General features: G+C 42.5%; 2 protein-coding genes across 2 annotated transcripts in view; both read right to left on the bottom strand.

The window, feature by feature from the left end:
- Nucleotides 1-12,629: 12,629 nt before the first annotated feature.
- LOC311039601 (uncharacterized protein) lies at nt 12,630-16,898 on the bottom strand (the record flags this gene model as incomplete). Its single annotated transcript, XM_084049541.1, has 1 exon — nt 12,630-16,898. The coding sequence occupies one exon, from the start codon at nt 16,896-16,898 to the stop codon at nt 16,167-16,169; it is 732 nt and encodes a 243-aa protein (XP_083905667.1). The 3' UTR covers nt 12,630-16,166.
- Nucleotides 16,790-18,296, bottom strand: part of LOC311040288 (membrane-associated guanylate kinase, WW and PDZ domain-containing protein 2-like) — a 323,523-nt gene continuing 322,016 nt past the window's right edge. The window contains exon 24 of the mRNA XM_084050480.1: nt 16,790-16,981. Coding sequence (XP_083906606.1) covers nt 16,925-16,981 — 57 coding nt within the window. The 3' untranslated portion in view covers nt 16,790-16,924. The remainder of the gene's footprint in view (nt 16,982-18,296) is intronic.

Raw genomic sequence — 18,296 nt, 5'->3', positions numbered from 1 at the left:
TGGCTATGACGACATTAGAGACTATGGATGATGATGGTGCTGTTGTTCCCAAATGCAAGGAAAGTTTTAAGCCTAGCCCGTGTCTACCTCCAGGACCAAACCTCGAAAGCCGTTCTACAGTCAGGATCATGGGTATCCATTACTATCCAAGCACTAAGCAAGAAATAAAGTTATGAAGTATTACACATTACATTCAAAAGCCCTTAGCTGTTGCCTACAGAGGATCTTTTAATCATTGTGAATATCCCTGGGGTACAGACTAAGGTTTAAGTAAATCAAGGTTATTTCCATATACAGTAGCTCTGGCTATATTCATAGTGTGAATGGTGTCAGCATGTATCAGCATAATCAGCTTGACTATTTCAGACTAAATGGCTAAAGGGCATCATCTTTTCTTTCAGGTACAACTGTCAACTGTGCATTCATTGCATATACTAATCAGTGTCATACTGCGCACCACATCACAAGGCACAGAGAGTGCATAAAGTTAAGTGAAAAATTAAGTAATATGGTGCATTTACAATAACGCCTTTAGCCAAATAAAACACACACACACACACACACACACACACACACACACACACACACACACACACACACACACACACACACACACACACACACACACACACACACACACACACACACACACACACACACACACACACACACACACACACACACACACACACACACACACACGGCGCCAACCTGCTCATCGGGACAGTTAGGGGTAAAGTGTCTTGCCCAAGGACACTTAAATAGCCTACTAACAAAGAGGGAGCCGGGGATCGAACTGGGGATTGAACCGGGAACTTTCTGTTTCCGTTCTACCTCTTCACCCTCTGCTGCCCCTGCGCAATGAGGTAAGATGAAACACTGATATGACGGCATCAAGGCAGAACATCCTGCATGTTCTAGGAGAAAAATAAAATGCTGCGTGAGTGCGTTCGTGTGTACATGCTTCTTTGTACTAAGCAAAACTTTGGCAAACTTTAAAAGGTAAACTTCAAGATTACACTACAGTACTGTATGTATAAAGAAAGACTGCCCAAGGTATGAAGGTTTGCTCCTCGTCAGGTTCCCAGTGTCAACAGTGAAATAACAGGATGAACTTGCTCTTCTGAAAATCAGATTGGTATGTGTCACTGTTTTCACGTCAATATGCTATCTGTTTATCCAAACTACATACCTTCTCACATAATCTTTCTGAATTCCTCTGCTGCTGAGCGTGAAACACGTGTACACCCAAGCCACTCTTTTATTTTTCTTTGTGCATAGCCATTCCACAGTAATGTGGGTTGCAATTAATGGCAGACTGCTACAATGGCAAAACATTTATAGGTAGTAGATGATATATTTATTTGCTTAATACTTTTGCCTGACTGGACCACCCAGAAATCATTTTAAGGAACAATTAACCCCAAAGTAAAAAAGGTTGTCATATGTACTCACCCTCACACCAATTTAACCACAGGTGAAGTTTTGTTTTCCACAGAGATTGCCAGCACAATCTGCTATTGTGAGTGGAAAAGAGCTATGTTCACCATTACTTAGTGCACACTCTACTCGATGAAAAGACTAAATCTCCTCTACTGCTGTGTTTACAGCACAAGATCTGGGGGTGTGTGTATGCACAAATTAGTCTACAGGGAAAGTGGGGTTCACGCGCATATAAGGTGGATTTATTTTCGTTACCTGGTGTTTCTTAACCCTTGAATTGTGTATTTCAAGATTCTGCCAGGTACCAGGCTGAACTAATGTCCCATGGGGTTCATTTTTACCACTGGTTAGGGTTATCTTACACATATACCCAAACCACAAAATGAAAAAAAAGAAGCAAATAGACAATCTTAGGAAGTATACAACATACAGAGACAAACACAGTTTTCCATACAATGTGGCCTCAAGGACTTCATTAAAATTGCATTATTAACATTCAAGCATAATTATTTCAAACACACGCGTGTGTGTGCATCCCTGCATTCCCAGACTGTAGGCTATGAAGGCTTACTTTGTGGCTCCTAGAATCTCCAAGAGAGAACTTTCAGCTATCAGCCTCCTCTCCTGTGGAACCATCTTCAAGGTTTGGTCCAGGAGGCAGACACCCTAAGTTTAAGAGCAGCCTTAAAACCTTCCTACACAACAGCACCATCATCATCCATAGTCTCTAATGTCGTCATAGCCAGTGCAGTGCCACGTTTGATTACCTCATTAACAAATGACATGACCTGCCTGGTGAAACATGTTCAACAACTCTTATGAGCATGTAGTCTGGTGAACATTTCTACATACATTGAATGTACAAAGTTCACAGACAGAATTCACAAAGTGCTTTACTAAACACAACAGGAAACATTCAATTAAAAACAAAAACAAACTAAAAAGACATTCCACAAATGTTTGTTTAAACAGTGTGTTTATCTAGGTTGTTAAAAATGTCTACAGAGGTTGCAGCTCTCAATACCTGTGGAATGGCATTCCATAACTTTTAGTTGTTGACCTATTTTCATCCCGCGTGAGAACTTCAGTTTTCAGCTTCACCCAGCTCAGTGCTGCCCATAGAGGAGCACAGAGGGGGGAGCAGTTAGGGGTAAAGTGTCTTGCCCAAGGACACTTTGATAGCCTACTAACAAAGGGGGAGCCTTTCACTTCACAAAGGGGGAGAACTTCACTTCACTATCAATAAAAGGCATAAAAAGCCCCCAAATAAATCTTAAATGAAAAAAATAGTAAAATAATAAAAAACAAACAAAATTACCCTAGAGCCAACAATAGAGGAGGAAATATTACTTGGTCGATCCCAGGCTGGGCTGACATTGCATTGAGCTGAGGTGAGGTGACAGGGGAATATGTCAGCCAATCTAACAAACGTTAGATTCCAGGAGCACCAGCAAATAAGGTGGCCGACAGAGAGATAAGGAAATAAAGGAGAGTGCATATTTGCTTTCTGCTAGCACACATCTCTCTCATACTTTAACTCGAGATAACCTTGGCACACCTTCACTTGTGCCGCTGTAGAGTCAGGTGTGGCAACAGCGGAACTACTGTAGATATGTCTACCACTTAACTACTTTTAGCCCGGCAAATATATTTTGGGCATGTTATCATATGTGAAGGTACAAAAGAAATGCAAAAAAAAGATAGCAGATCTACAACCTCACAATGTGTTGTGAACTTATAGACTATTTTTGTTATTTGTCGTATGAGTAGGCTATACAGTATAAGGCTATGTGGTTATTCATTGAATGCAGTTTTTGAGATTCTGTGCCAAAATCCAAAAGCCATCATACAGAGAATTACTACTAATATATCTATTAACCCTTTAAGACCTGAGGCCGATTCTACAAAATGTCTTCTAAATTCTACCAGTTTTTTGAAAAAAACGTATGTTTCTATGTCAGTCGTTCTCAAACATTTTCATGTCAAGGACCCCAAAAATGATATGCATTTGGCCGCGGACCCCCCCATCTCAAAATACGTTGTTCCAGGGACCCCCAGAAGGAAAGATTTGAGTTATAAATGTTCGCTTTAAAAATATCTATATTCAAAGTTTTGCACACATTTTCACGATTTTCGCGGCACCGAGTGCCACGCTATGAGCTTGTAGATCTGCTATTTTTGAATAGCCAAAGTGTAAACTAATGCTTTTGAGCACAAATCTAAAAATGACACAGATTCACCAAATAAAGCTGTGTCTGTGTGTCTGTCTGTCTGTCTGTCTGTCCCGGGCATAATTCGAGTGTCGCCTGACTGAACAGCCTTTGCATCATGTTTGCGCCGCTTAGCCAATATATAAGTGGCAGTGTGAACAATAGAACAAAATGGTACGAGATCTGTGCCCATGGGTGAAGGAAGCCTCAGCAAATGAAAGCGGAAGAGCGAAGCAAAGAGCGTTGTAGCGTGGAGCTGAGCGACAACGGGTGCATCAGATAACAGGAGTATTGCACAACGACTTAAATCGTTCCCGACTTGCATGGCCCCCCCCGAGTCTAGTCTAAATAATTGCATTATTGCAGGCTTTCTCAGAGAAACTCTTGTCATAAATAATCATCTAAACGGACACAACCAACTGCCAATTGAAGAATAAAACACATTATGTTCACAATTGATGTAAATGAATGTGAAAGGCAGGTGGGAAGAGGGAAAAAGGAGGCCCAGGCAGTCTGACAGAGAAAGAAAACCATCTCTTAAAGCACGCAGGGCCTTGAAAATCCCCTGTGAGATATCGCTCACTCTCAATTATCTAACGGTGTACAAGGAAGCAGCGAGTAGAGAACTGTGTCAAGGTTGTGAAGAACATCCACATTAGCTACAATTTATGAATGACTGAATAACAGTGTGGCGTAAAAACATTGCTCAGTGAGAGGTCACTAACACTTTGCATTAGTGGTTTTCAACCCTTTTCATATCAAGGTCCATTATTTATTTTGCATTTGAGCCCCGGACCACCATTTGATGAGATTTAGACTCTCTAAAATATTGTGTTGTCGTTGGTACCATAGGAGAGATAACAGGCAAACGTTGATCAAAATAACAACTATTTAATTAAGTAATGCAGATGTTTAACAATAATTTGACTCTTGAGAGCGTAAAATGAAACCAAATGGACCCACAAGAGTCCATTTGGTTTCATTTTACGCTCTCAAGAGTTAAAGATCTATAGGCCTGGGGGTCCATTTGGTCACCAACTCTCCATCCTTTAGCTGGGGACCACCTGGAACCACTGCTTTACATTACAAATTTGGAGTCTTAATTTCACTCTGGAGGTGTAAAAATGTACCCATCTCTAAGCTACTCCCTGCTGAAGTCATCATTTGTTTGTGTGTTCATCCACAACCACTACACTGCATTATCTCTCTCTTGAAGTGCATAGCGATCTGTTTAACCCCTGCATTTGCTGTCACTTCACCTCCCCCAGCAGAGACGCTGCACAGCTGAGGATCGATATCGTCTCTGTCGGGTGGAAAACTCATACAGTATCTCCAAAACTGGTACTTTTCCGGGATTCAAATTGAAAAGCATCAGTAGTGGCAGATCTACAAGGTCAAAACGTTTCGAGCTTGTGGATCTGCTACTTTTCATGCTTTTGGTGTGTGTGACGCTGTTAGTATGATCAAGTAGGGCGTTAATTTAAGGGGGAAAAATCACAATGTTAGAATGGTGGTTCTCAACCAGTGATCCGGGGACCACCAGTGGTCCTTGAGGGGGTTCCAGGTGGTCCCCAGCTAAATGATGGAGAGTTGGTGACCAAAGGACCCTTAGGCCTATAGATCTTTAGCTCTTGAGAGCGTAAAATGAAACCAAATGGACCCTTACGGGTCCATTTGGTTTCATTTTACGCTCTCAAGAGTTAAATTACTGTTAAACACCTGCATTACTTAATTAAATAATTCCTATTTTGATCAACGTTTGCCTGTTATCTCTCCTGTGGTACCAACATCAACACAGCATGGAATTGTGGACAAAACAGTATCCAACAACAACAAAATATTCTAAAGAGTCTAAATCTCATCAAACGGTGGTCCGTGGCTCAGATGCCGAATAAATAATGGACCTTGACATGAAAAGGGTTGAAAAGCATTGAGTTGAGAAAATGGAGATAGGAGGTTTCTGCCCGACACCAATGATAATGCTCTTGATGAGGATACACGCATCGGCCTGCAGCAACCACAGACATCAGCCCCACCCACCCAGCAGTTTCTGCTGGAGAGCTGCTATTGGCTTGCTCAGTGTTTACCCTGATAGTGCAGGCTCCTGTACCTTATTCTGGAAGTACCTTATTGCAGTGGTCCTTGAACCTTTTCATGTCAAGGACCCCCAAAATGATATGTATTTGTCTGCGGACCCCCATCCCATCTCAAAAATATTTTGTGCCAGGGATTTTTCAAAAATAACAGATCTAGCAGGAAGTGGCAAGTCAAAATAGCAGATCTGCAAGCTCATAGCGCGGCACTCGGTGCCACGCTATGAGCTTGTAGATCTGCTACCCCCCCGGATCTGCTACCCCGGTACCCCCCCCTCCCCCGGATCTACCTGGCTATTTGAAAATAGCCGATCTACAAGCTCACAACGCGTCGATGCGACGCGTTGTGAGCTTGTAGATCGGCTATTTCAAACATTTTAGTACTTTTACGTTTGGTACTTAAAGTACATTTTAATGTGAATACTTTTGTACTTTTACTCAAGTACATTTTTAATTCTGGACTTTTACTGGTAACAGAGTATTTCTATATTGCAGTATTGGTACTTTTACTTAAGTACAAAATGTTAGTACTTTTTCCACCACTGACAAATACAAGGTAATGATGTTGCACTTAAATGAAGTTCAATGAGAAATTTACCACAAGGGTAAAGGGGGGAAAACTACCAAAGGTATCATAACTGGTTATAAGTTGGGACCACATAAGAGTTGAAATATTACCATGTCATATAACATTATCATGTCAAGACTAAGGGACAACAGCAGCCAGGTCAAGTCTACATCATCATTAAGCTTTGTGGTGTTTAATCCAGCTTGTCAGATTACATCAATTATGCACAGCGGGACAATTATATTATGATGTTTAACGGGAAGCACATATTGTGTCTGTGTGTGTGTCTGTGTGAGAAGCATGGTGGTTGGCTACTCACAGCTGGATTCGTCATACTGTCTTCCCTCTGAAACTGTTGTAGCAAATACATACATTATGGTGACGACGGTGATGATGCTGATGATGAAAATAGTAACCTATGACAGGAAAGTAGCAGAAAATAATTTTACGGCTGCCATCCTTTAAAAGAAGGTATAGTGGCATACAATAATAAATGATTTATTAATCCATATCACTGCCATTACCTTTAAAATCTCAGAATGTTTATTTATGATCTGTAAAGGACTGGCCCAATAAGCAGCTGGAAATCAGCACAGAGTCAGGAGGATAGAGTGCAACCAAAGGGCTCTTTATTCACCAAAGTTTACAGGCATGGAAATAGGCAGCAAAAGGTGACATGGTGGTCTGCGCACCACCATGCCCTAGCACTAACTATAACTGAGTTTATTCGTAGCTGGCAGCCTTTTATACTCAGCTGAGCCAATCAAGTGTGAGTCAATCAAGTGTGGGTTCTACCATGTTGCAGGTAACCTCAAACATGCAACAAATCTAAAACCACACGTTCCATTAAACGTCTGAAGTGTTTGGAATCGATGGGATCGATTCCAAACTAATAGAAACTACAGTCTCTCTCTTCCTGGAAAGTTGGCATGCTGATATAGAAGCCATTATTCTTGCTTTAATGTTGTTGTTTTCTTTGCCTGCCGATGATGTCATTTCTGTCGATTCTGAACTGTCTACAATTCTCAGACACAGACACGAGTAGACGGAAATGGTACCATGTAATAATGAGCATTGTTGGGGACCAATTATGTGAAGATATGTTGAAAATGGGTGATGGGGTCCTTTAATTACCTGCACAAAAAGAGACATGAAAACAGGTGTCACTTGATGGCCAACATGTTGAAACTGTGGAATGCTACAAATAGGCTACCTCGGTGCAGATTCCCAGCCAGGTGAGTTTCAAGAGAGATGCTCACAGCGACGTATTTATTTTCTCAGCGGCTTCGGTGTGAGTCAGCAGATTTTAGAACTAGTGTACGAAACTATTTTTGAGGGTGTTCTAACTTTTCATCTTCCGGCCTGGTACGGTCACCTAAAAACTGGAGATCTAAGAATAAACTGTGTCAGTGGCAAGTAAAAATAGTTGGCAAACCCTAAAAACTCTCGAGTGAACTTTCTTCCAGAAAGTACGAGGAAGATTCAACCAATAGGCTCTATGCACAGCAGCCATATTGGAAAGAAATTGGGCCGCTTCCTATCACAGGTGTTACCAATGATACTAATGAAGGCTCTGTTCCATTCTGGTCAAACAGAGGGAGGGTGCTGATATTGTGCATGTTGGCTCACTGGAAAGGGTCCAGGGACCCTCATGGTTCCTTAAGTGGTTTCCAAATGGTCCCTTACGGGTGTGTAACTCTGAGAGTGTACAAATGGAACCAAATGGACCCGTAAGGGTCCATTTGGTTCCATTTGTACACTCACAGAGGTAGGTCCTTGAAATTAAAATGTTTGAGAACCACGTGCTACACTAAATGGAACAGAGCCTTCATTACTATCATTGGTAACGCCTGTGAAGGAAGTAAGGATGAGGCCCAATTTCCTTCCAATATGGCTGTTGTGTTTGAGCCCTGGAAGGCACTGGTCTTTCTGGTTGCATCTGGCAACAAAATGTATTCAAGAAGTCTTTTATCCCAACCAAGTGCCATCAGTATTCTTTACTCAACAAAGTGGCCGATGAGTTTTAGCCACAGACATTGACATGAACTGGTTTTAATGTGTAATGGGTCAGGGTACATGACCATATGTGTCCATGTGTTAGAATGCTGTTGTTCCTTGTGAGCTGAAGAATTTTTCTCACCATAGTTTGCAGTACAAATATGTCTGCGTCAAAAGAATGGTATGAGTTGAGGTATTCAATATTATATCTATACATATTTATGTTTTTCAGTTTTTTGATGGCCTCTTTGACCCGTACAGTACATACATACATACAATATAATTTTATTTTATTGCCTTAATAGCAACACCCCACACATGACTTATGTAATATACTGTAGAGTGGTTATGAAACACGTCTTGTCTATATTGCCCTCTAGTGGAAACATGAATAATGGGGAGAGAGAGAGAGAGAGAGAGAGAGAGAGAGAGAGAGAGAGAGAGAGAGAGAGAGAGAGAGAGAGAGAGAGAGAGAGAGGATATGAGAGGTGTTACACAGAAAGAGGGGAGAGGGAAGGATTGGAACAACGAGGAGATCGAGGCAGAGAGAGAGAGAAGGAACAGAGGTGGAGGGAGAGAATGAACACATAATCATTTACAAATATAAGTAGTACGTTAACATTTTGCATCAATATTATGATACACGATTAGATATATTATCTGATGTTGTTTCATAGTATCCTTTTTTTTTGTGTATCTAAAATGTCAATGATGATTGTCAAAGCTGTCTACTTTGTGTCTCCAGAATATTAGCACAGGCCATTATGTGCAGGTTGGTCCTTTTGTTGTGCAACACTGCCCTCGTGTGGCTAAATGGAAGAACGGGCAGGGATTTCATTGTGGCCATAAGTTTGGGCCAAATTGGCCAATGAATATCTTTGAAAGATTTTGGCAAATTTGTAACACTTTGCTGCCAAATGAGTACTTTTGCTTTTCATACTTTAAGTATATTTCGATGCCAATACTTTTGTACTTTTTCTCAAGTACAATTTTGATTACAGGACTTTTGCTTGAAATAGAATATTTCTACATTGTGGTATTGCTACTTTCACGTACGTGAAAAACATCTGAGTACTTCTTCCACCATCTCCAAACAAGTCCATTGATGAATGAGTATCTACCATTGCCTCAGGAGTTTGTACAAATATTAGTACCAGGCTATTTTATAAAGAATACCAATACATTATGTTGTGTAATACACTGGTTATTTTCATTTATTTACTTCACTGATAGTTATACCATATATATTAAAAATGAAATCAAGTGTCCATGCCTCTGAAAAATATGAAATTCCAGGCCTTTGTACTGTTGCTGACAGCAACAGTAAAAAACGCAAAGCATGCAGAAGTTGCACTTGCTATTCACAGTATTATGTTCTCCAAAGTGCCCCTGGCCAGGACACATCACCTGACACTAGTAACTGTCTAACACACAACCTGTTTTATATGTAAATTAACTGCCATCAAGTGCCCCGCAATATGAGTGAAATAAAATGATGTGCCATTCATTTTCAGCTTCTCTGTCAAGTTGCTCCACAACTGTATTATATGTGTGTGTACTGTGCCTGAAACATTATCCTCATCAAGACTTGGTGAATAGCTTGAGAATCAAACCTCCTGAAGGATAATGCCCTCTCTTTCATGTAATTGTTCATCCTGTTATACTCACAGACAGACAGCTCAGCTGTTCCTCTTGTATTTACCAATGGTATGCTGCTGGTGTTGCTTCCTCCTCCTCCTCCTCCCAAAAGGAAAAGGCCTTCCTAATGCATTGAAAAAACTTTGCACAAAATCATTGACAGAATTTTGAATTCTATCCTCATGTAACCTATTGCAGTCAAGCATCTTTAAACATTAGTCTGTCACTTACGGAGCAATTAAACCTTTAAGTAGATTCTCAGAATGTCTTGAGAACTGTTTTTTTATGCTGGTTTGAAATGTGTCCTAATGCAACCTTAGTGGTGGTTGCCTAATAGTGTGTGGAGCCATCTGGTTTCTCACTTGGCAGGTAGATGATCAAGTTCATGACTTTCCCTTGTTGTTGTGAGTTTGAGACCTGTGGGATACCAATCTGTCACCCCATTCGGTTGACTCCGGGGGCACCACCTTTTTTTTGTGTAAAAAAATAACTCAGGTTTGGCTCCTCCGCTTTCTTAGTCCACTTCCTCCCAGGTGTGTTTATTTCTGTTTATTCCTACGAACAACATCGTTACATGTTCAGCAGCAGTGCTGAAATATTCTGCTGTTGGCAGAATTTGTCTTGAGAGATTAGTGTGATACAGAGTAAACATGCCAAACCCTACTCAGGCATTGTGACACGACTTCAAGGTTTAATGATCTGAATAGTTGAGCTTATGGACTCTCCTGTATTTCATTCCTCCATTAAATGTTTCATTCTTCGTCCTCCAAATGTCCAGGCCCTGAGTCATATACAGTTACTGGACAGCAGCTGGTGGCTAGAACCCATTTAGCATCACAACCAGCTGTATCCAATATCTTTTTAGGTTACAGTGTACCACTGACAAAATGTATTCGACCTACATGTTTTGTTTTCATTTTTCACCCATTAAAGTCTCACTATGTAACTTTTTTTAAATTAATAAAATGTCATTTTGTCCAATCTGTATGGTAGAGACAATATAACTTATAGAATTGGGGTGATTGTATTTGGTCTCCCTGCTCTTCTATTGAGACATTTAGATCGTCAAAGTTCATGCCTCACCTAGACACAGGATCTGACACGAATTTTGACCTTATGGTCAAGATTCAATTTATCCCCCGAGCAAGCAGGCAGGCTCTATTAGCTCAATGGTAAAAAAAATGACAAAACTTGCGCAGGAAACCAGGTTCAAATCCGGGGTAGAAGAGGAAAGTTACGTAGTGCGGCTTTAATTTCTTATATATTTTAAAGGCAGCACGTTTACAAAACCTTTCTTTCCCTAGATCATCAAATTGAATATAGAGGAAGCAAAACAGCCGTAAATAAAGATACAGCAGCATAATATCTTCGCTGAATGGTTTATGTTCTGTCAAGATTTTCGTTTATTTTGACATTTCAGAATATCATACAAGTAAACAAGATTTATTTTTTATGTTTTTTTTGAAAAAGTTAATATATCCATAGAGTTGCATTTCATAAAAATAGTTGCTCACTTACAGTCTGTGTGACCGTCAATAGTACATTGAGTCATATTTATAGAGATATCTGCTCAGGCTTAACACAGCGCTATAACACTACACAGTGATACCGAGCCGCATGGGGGGGAAAGGTTGTCATGTAGTGGCAGTGGTTCTCAACCTGTGGGTCGGGGGGTCTCCAGATGACAGTAAAGTCACAACTTAAGGACCGTTAATACCTAATACCTTTAAAAAAAAATCAATCAATCAAACTATACTATAAAAACTGGTCAAACATTGGCCAAATAATATAAGTAAGAGGCAAATATTGTGAAAATAGTTGATCTACAAACTCATAACGCCTTGATTGGCTATTTTCACAATATGTATCTGTGCAACCGAGTCAAACTAATTGTAATGCCTCAACTCCTGGGGGGGGGGGGGGGGGGGGGGTCCCAGTTCAAATATGATTATTTTGGGGGGTCCCAAGTTGAAATATGATTGTTTTGGAGGATCCCCAGTTCAGATATGATTGTTTTGGGGGGGTTGCGGCCTGAAAAGGGTTGAGAACCACTGATGTATGGGTACAGTATGTGCCATTCTTCCAACTCGTTCATTTTGCAGATATAGCTCTGGTTTTATTTTCCATTTTTACTCGTGATTTTCCATAGAAAACTACTTACAATTTGGCTCAATGGTGACACCAGATGTGAAAAGAGAATGAATTGTGCAAACGATGAGCTACAGAATACACACCTTGTTTTGTTTCTACTGTACGTACTTACTGTAAGACAATGAGGGCAATGCAGTTTAGTGGGCATGGTAGCCATCCATGGTTAGGAATTACCAGTGGTGTAAAGTAACTTAGTACATTTACTCAAATACTGTACTTAAGTACAATTTTGAGGTATCTTTTTTACTTTACTGGAGTATTTCCAATTTTCTGCATTTTTACTTTTACTCCACTACATCTCAGAGGCAAATATTGTACTTTTACTCCACTACAATTATTTGACTAGTTTTATTTGTCACTAGTTACTTTGTAGATATAAATGATGACATTATAAAACCTACATTAACCACTTTAGCCCTATTTTATACCGAGGCTATTTGAAAATAGCAGATCTACAAGCTCACAACGCATCGCGACGCGTTGTGAGCTTGTAGATCTGCTATTTTCAAACATTTTTGTACGTTTACTTTTGGTACTTTAAGTACATTTTGATTCCGGACTTTTACTTGTAACAGAGTACTTCTACATTGCAGTATTGATACTTTTACTTAAGTAAAACATTTTAGTACTTTTTCCACCACTGGAAATTACTAACAAACTGGGTTTGGAGCTTTCATGATTTTAGCACTGAGTGACCAGCCTCTGTAAAACATTACAAGACTACTATGCAATGTACACGTAGCAGCGGATTTCTCCATTCCCCTTGCACACAATTTTGTATTCCAAAACCTCAATATGAGTTTGTGCTTTATGTACATTCAGCTTATTCATTTTGTAATTATAGATTACAATGGCTAACCCAAGGACTCTCCTTCATTATTCTTTTTTTTCTTCATTTCCTTCAGCCGTGGGAGGAAAGATCTTATCCGTTTTTAATGTTGACTTAATATGAGTTAAATGACCACTCAGCCATTGGCACTGTGATAAAAGGAATGGAAAGTAGGGTGGTTTGTCAATGACAAAATTTGTAGATCTCACTATAATCACATTGTTGCCACTTGCCAGCTCTCTCCTCTCATTAGAAAAGTAGATCAGGGTTGTTTTTTCTTTAAAGTGGGGGGCCTCCAGGAGGCGCCAAGGGGCCAATTGGAATGGAGGGGAAAATGGAAAAGAAAAAGACACACACACACACACACACACACACACACACACACACACACACACACACACACACACACACACACACACACACACACACACACACACACACACACACACACACAAAATACATTTCAATTCAAATGAAATTCATAAGATTGTAGGCATTGTTTACACGTCGTACGTACAGCCAAACCATTTTAGTCAAATTTCGGAAATTAACTTTGAAGGCAGCCATGATGTCACATGTAATCTATCCTCCTCAGTGTCTTGGGTGGATAGAAATGTCCCATCTCCAAATTGAGTGCATTAAGTTTTGTTACAGATTGTTAAGCTAATGTAAACTGCTTTTTGTAAAGTTTTTGCCAACTGAGAATGTTTCCCCAAAGACTGCCTATTAGAATAACTAATGGGTTTTTTCCTTGTGTTTGTTTATGAGTGAAACCTTCATTTAGAGCAAAAACTTCATTCTGTGCTGATATGTAATTACACCGTGTCATCTAATAGATTCTTCATGGACATTAATAATATCAGACATCATTAAGGAACCAAAAATGAAATACTGTCACAAATAGTCAATAGCTCTCATAATGGACTCAGTTTTATATAAAGTTGAATGAAATAAATCATATTTCACTTGTCTGGGAGGTGCTAGCACACATATGTCTTACTTTCTGCAACAAAAAAAAGCACACCTAAATATCAATGTTTATTATTGTATCACTCCAAAACGTGTTGAAATTAAATGGTTTTAACCACTTAAAACCTATATATACGCAGTTGACCAGAGTCCACCAGGGCTCTTTACTTGGTCTGCTCCGTTTGTCCTTTTACACACCAAATCTCTTCGGCGAAAAATAACCGAGCTCATAACCCGTCGCGCTGCAACACGTCGTGAGCTTGCAGATCGGCTTATTTTCGCCAAACGTTCGTCCCCCATAATGGGGACGCTGCGGTAGAGTTGATGAGGCTGAAGCAGCCCTATGTCTTTTCAACCCGATCTCACACGACTTAGTATACATTGCACGGAGGTGTCATTCCGTGCATAGACAACTAGGAAACCCGAAAATCCGTGCATAGCCGCCTCGCATCTCCCCCATTGACTCGAACCATTTCGAGCTAAAGCGAGCGAGTTGCCGCCCCGAACGTTGCAACGTTCCCGTGAGCCTAATCAGCACCGTTTTGAGTTACGTACCGATAGGCACTGAATCGTACATTTTGTTGTGGGGACTGCTCTGCTTCAGGGTTTTTCCGGGTTGCAACCGGCTACGCCCACCGCGGGACTCGCCGTACATATGCACAGATTTTCGGGTTTTCTAGGCGACTATGCACGGAATGACGTGCACTGGATCCGTGCAATGTATGCTAAATTCTGTGAGATCAGGCTGGCTGTCGAGTCGATGTGGCTGAAGCAGCCCTATGTCTTTTAGTTGAGTCTCACCTTCGATTCAAACTTCTAAAAGCCGACCTCTGTGTCGGCCTAAGGCACTCTGCCCTCGCATCACATGAGCTCTCCCTCCACAGAGGACCCACCAGACACAACCTCCTCCTATTTGTTCATGAAGCACAGTAATGTGAGGGGGGGAGAGGGGGGGGGGGGGGGGACAGACTGTGATACACCCGCTGAACGAGGATGATTCAAGCACAAATAGACCATGCAGTCCACCGCGCCGGGCCTGCTGAGATAGACCTATAGAACTACAACTGCGCGGGGTGGGGGGGTTTAACAGGAGGGTATAGAGACACGTTGAAAACACCGTCCGAGTTCTGTGTTCCGTCCTCGGCTCGTCTACCTTTTGGGAAACTAGATTTGCCGTCGGCTTGGACCGGGGTACGGGTTGAGATGATTGTATTTACATATAATGCTCCCACATATTCAAATCCATTATAATATATTTATGTCTATAATCATCTGATAGATTATTCAAGATAGATTCAGGCCCATAAAGTCTTTGTTAAGGCAAAGTTCCGTTGGTGAATAAAGTTCACCAGTACTGCAGCTCTCCGTGTTATTCTCTTTCACCAAAAACAGGCAAACCTTCTTTTACATTTCATTTCATAAAATAGACTCCATAATATAGACATAAAAACAAAGGAAAAAAAATGCAATGGCAACCAACAGTGGTTTTCTGTTAGTGGTTTTGAATTTGCATCTTTGTCCCTCAGGTCCATTGCTGGGGAAATGTGGTGTTGGGACAGCCGAACCGCTTCCAAATGGAGTCCTTAATGTTCGTATCTCCATGGAGTTGTTTGCCACACTGCACACACGCAAGCACGCACGCACACGCACACTCACACACACACACGCGCGCGCACGCACGCACACAAACATTCTGCTTGCTTCCTTCTCTATTTCGATTTTCAAAAGTGGACGATCTTCCAGTTCTTAAGGTGGTGGGTGTAAAATATTTCTCAAAATAATTTAGAGTCCAGTATTATAAATTAAAACCAAAAGAAAAAAAAGGGTTTCTGTAAAAACACATGATTCAGTCTCCACTCTGAGGTCTCTAGGGTGAAGGAAACGGAGTAAATGTCTCAGATGTCTTCAGATGGGGGGTGGCTTGGTCCAAAATGTTGGGGGTCGTTGGCCTATTCCATTGCAGTCCATCACAGCCCGGTCCCACCTGGACTCAGGGTTGCCAGATCTGCTTATTATAATTCCCCCGCAAGATTTTATTTGAAAATCGCCGATCTACAAGCTCACAACGCGTCGCATCGCGACGCGTTGTGAGCTTGTAGATCTGCTATTTTCAAATAGCTGATGTACATGTTAAAGTACTCGTGCGGCCCATAGTCGCTTCTTTTGGGCTGGTTTTCCTAGACCCGGTTGCTCGTTTCTCTCACAGAATCTGGCAACGCTGCCTGGACTGCACCACTGCGGTGGGGGCCGGCGGGGGGGGGGGGGTATTATCTGCTCACAGTGGACGTGCCTGACCGCAGGGTGCTGGCCAGCTTGTCTGAGCCGGGGATCTTCCAGGGTCCTGGAGAGACCGTGGTTTTCCTGCCCGTTGCTGCGTTGTTGCTCCTGTTAGGGTGGCTGGTGGTGGGACGGCTCTCTACCCCCCCCGGCCCCGGGCCCCCCCCCCTCTCCAGGTCCCTGGGCCTGCTGGGCTTCTTGCTCTGCTCCGGCGGCTCCCCCCCCCGTTGGCCACCACCGCCGCTGTTCCGGGCCTCGTCGTCGCCACTGTTCCCGTTCGAGTTGGTGTGTGTGTGCCTGGAGCCTCCTCTAGGGGGCGACTGGGCGGCTCCTATTCTCCCACCGGAGGCGGGACTACTCTCCTCGGCTTTCCTATCCTTAGACCTCCCCCGGGAGCTTCTGGAACGTTCCGGTTCGTCTCTGCCCCCTCCTTCCCCCCCCTCGGGCGTGGCCGGTTGCCCCCCCCTGCCCTTGCGGGTGGACCTGCCACCCTCTTTCTTATTGGCTCTGCCGCTCCCGCCGGGGGGCGCGGCGGCTGCCCTCCTCCTCCCGCCGTGGCCGATGTGATCTGGGTCGAGCGGCGGCGGCGGCTCCGCCTTGTTCCGGGGGCTCTGGGCACGCTGCTCCGTCCTGCTGCTCTCTGGCGCCACCACCAGGACGTCCAGGGGCGACAGACGAGCCAGGTCGGGGGTCAGGGTTGGATGGGATGAGGGCGATGACATGGACAGGCTGTCAGTGAGAGGAGGAGCTACTTCCGACAGGCTTGGGGAGGCGGAAGGCCGAGCATCCCATGGGGCGGCGTTGTCTGCGGACAGAAACACACGTGCGTGCAGTGCACGAGCACGAGCACGCACACACACACACACACACACACACACACACACACACAGAGTTGAAATGGACATAAATGCACACAAAGGCTTCCCCACCGACTCACACATTCACATGGACATGCACGCACGCACGCACGCACGCACGCACGCACGCACGCACGCACGCACGCACGCACGCACGCACGCACGCACGCACGCACGCAAGCACGCACGCACGCACGCACACACACACACACACACACACACACACACACACACACACACACACACACACACACACACACACAGTGGTGGAAAGTAACTACAGTAAGTACATTTACTTAAGTACAATCTTGAGGTATTTGTACTTTACTTGAGTATTTCCAATTTCCAATACTTTTACTTCTACTCCACTACATCTCAGAGGCAAATATTGTACTTTCACTCCACTACAATTATTTGAAAACTTTAGTTACTAGTTACTTTTCAGGTATATATGATATTATGAAACATACATTAACCACTTTAGCTCTATTTTATACATAGGCTATTTGAAAATACTCTTACTTACTTGTAACAGAGTATTTCTATATTGCAGTATTGATACTTTTACTTAAGTAAAGAATTTGAGTACTTTTACAACCACTGCGCACGCGCACGCACACACTCGCACACGCACACGCACACACACACACACACACGCACACACACGCACACGCACACGCACACACAGTCGTAACGTATAGAAATCACAGCACTACAAGCTACTTCCTGACATGTCACAGGGGGGCAACTCCACTTTTTAGACAACACCAGTCTACCTCCTCTGGCTCCCTGTAAATTCCTAGGCAACAATGTTGGCGGAAAATCGAAAAAGCAGGTTTAATGAAATGGATGATGTGCCCAATAAGGCGGCGCTTTAGTTCCAAATGAAAACCTATGGGCCCCGAAATTCCTCTCTCTCCCTCTCTCTCGCTTTAACCCATTAAGACCGGGAACGCATCTGCGTGTCATTTTTATATTTCTTTGGGCTATTCAAAAACAGCAGATCTACAAGCTCATAGCGCGGCACCGAGTGCCGCGCTATGAGCTTGTAGATCTGCTATTTTTTTTTAAATCTTGGACGTTTTTTGCAAATCTTTGAATATATATATTTTTTAAAAGCGAACTCAAATCTTTGCTTCTGGGGGATTCTACAAATGTCTTTGAAATCCTAACAGTTTTTTAAATAAACTTATGTTGCTATAATATCAGTGATTCTCAAACCTTTTTCATGTCAAGGACCCCCAATATGATAAGCGTTTGGCC

This window comes from Gymnoscopelus microlampas, assembly GCF_963454915.1.
Source record: "Gymnoscopelus microlampas genome assembly, chromosome: 23".
In the NCBI taxonomy this organism is placed as follows: domain Eukaryota; kingdom Metazoa; phylum Chordata; class Actinopteri; order Myctophiformes; family Myctophidae; genus Gymnoscopelus; species Gymnoscopelus microlampas.
This window is presented reverse-complemented; position numbering and strand designations above follow the sequence as displayed.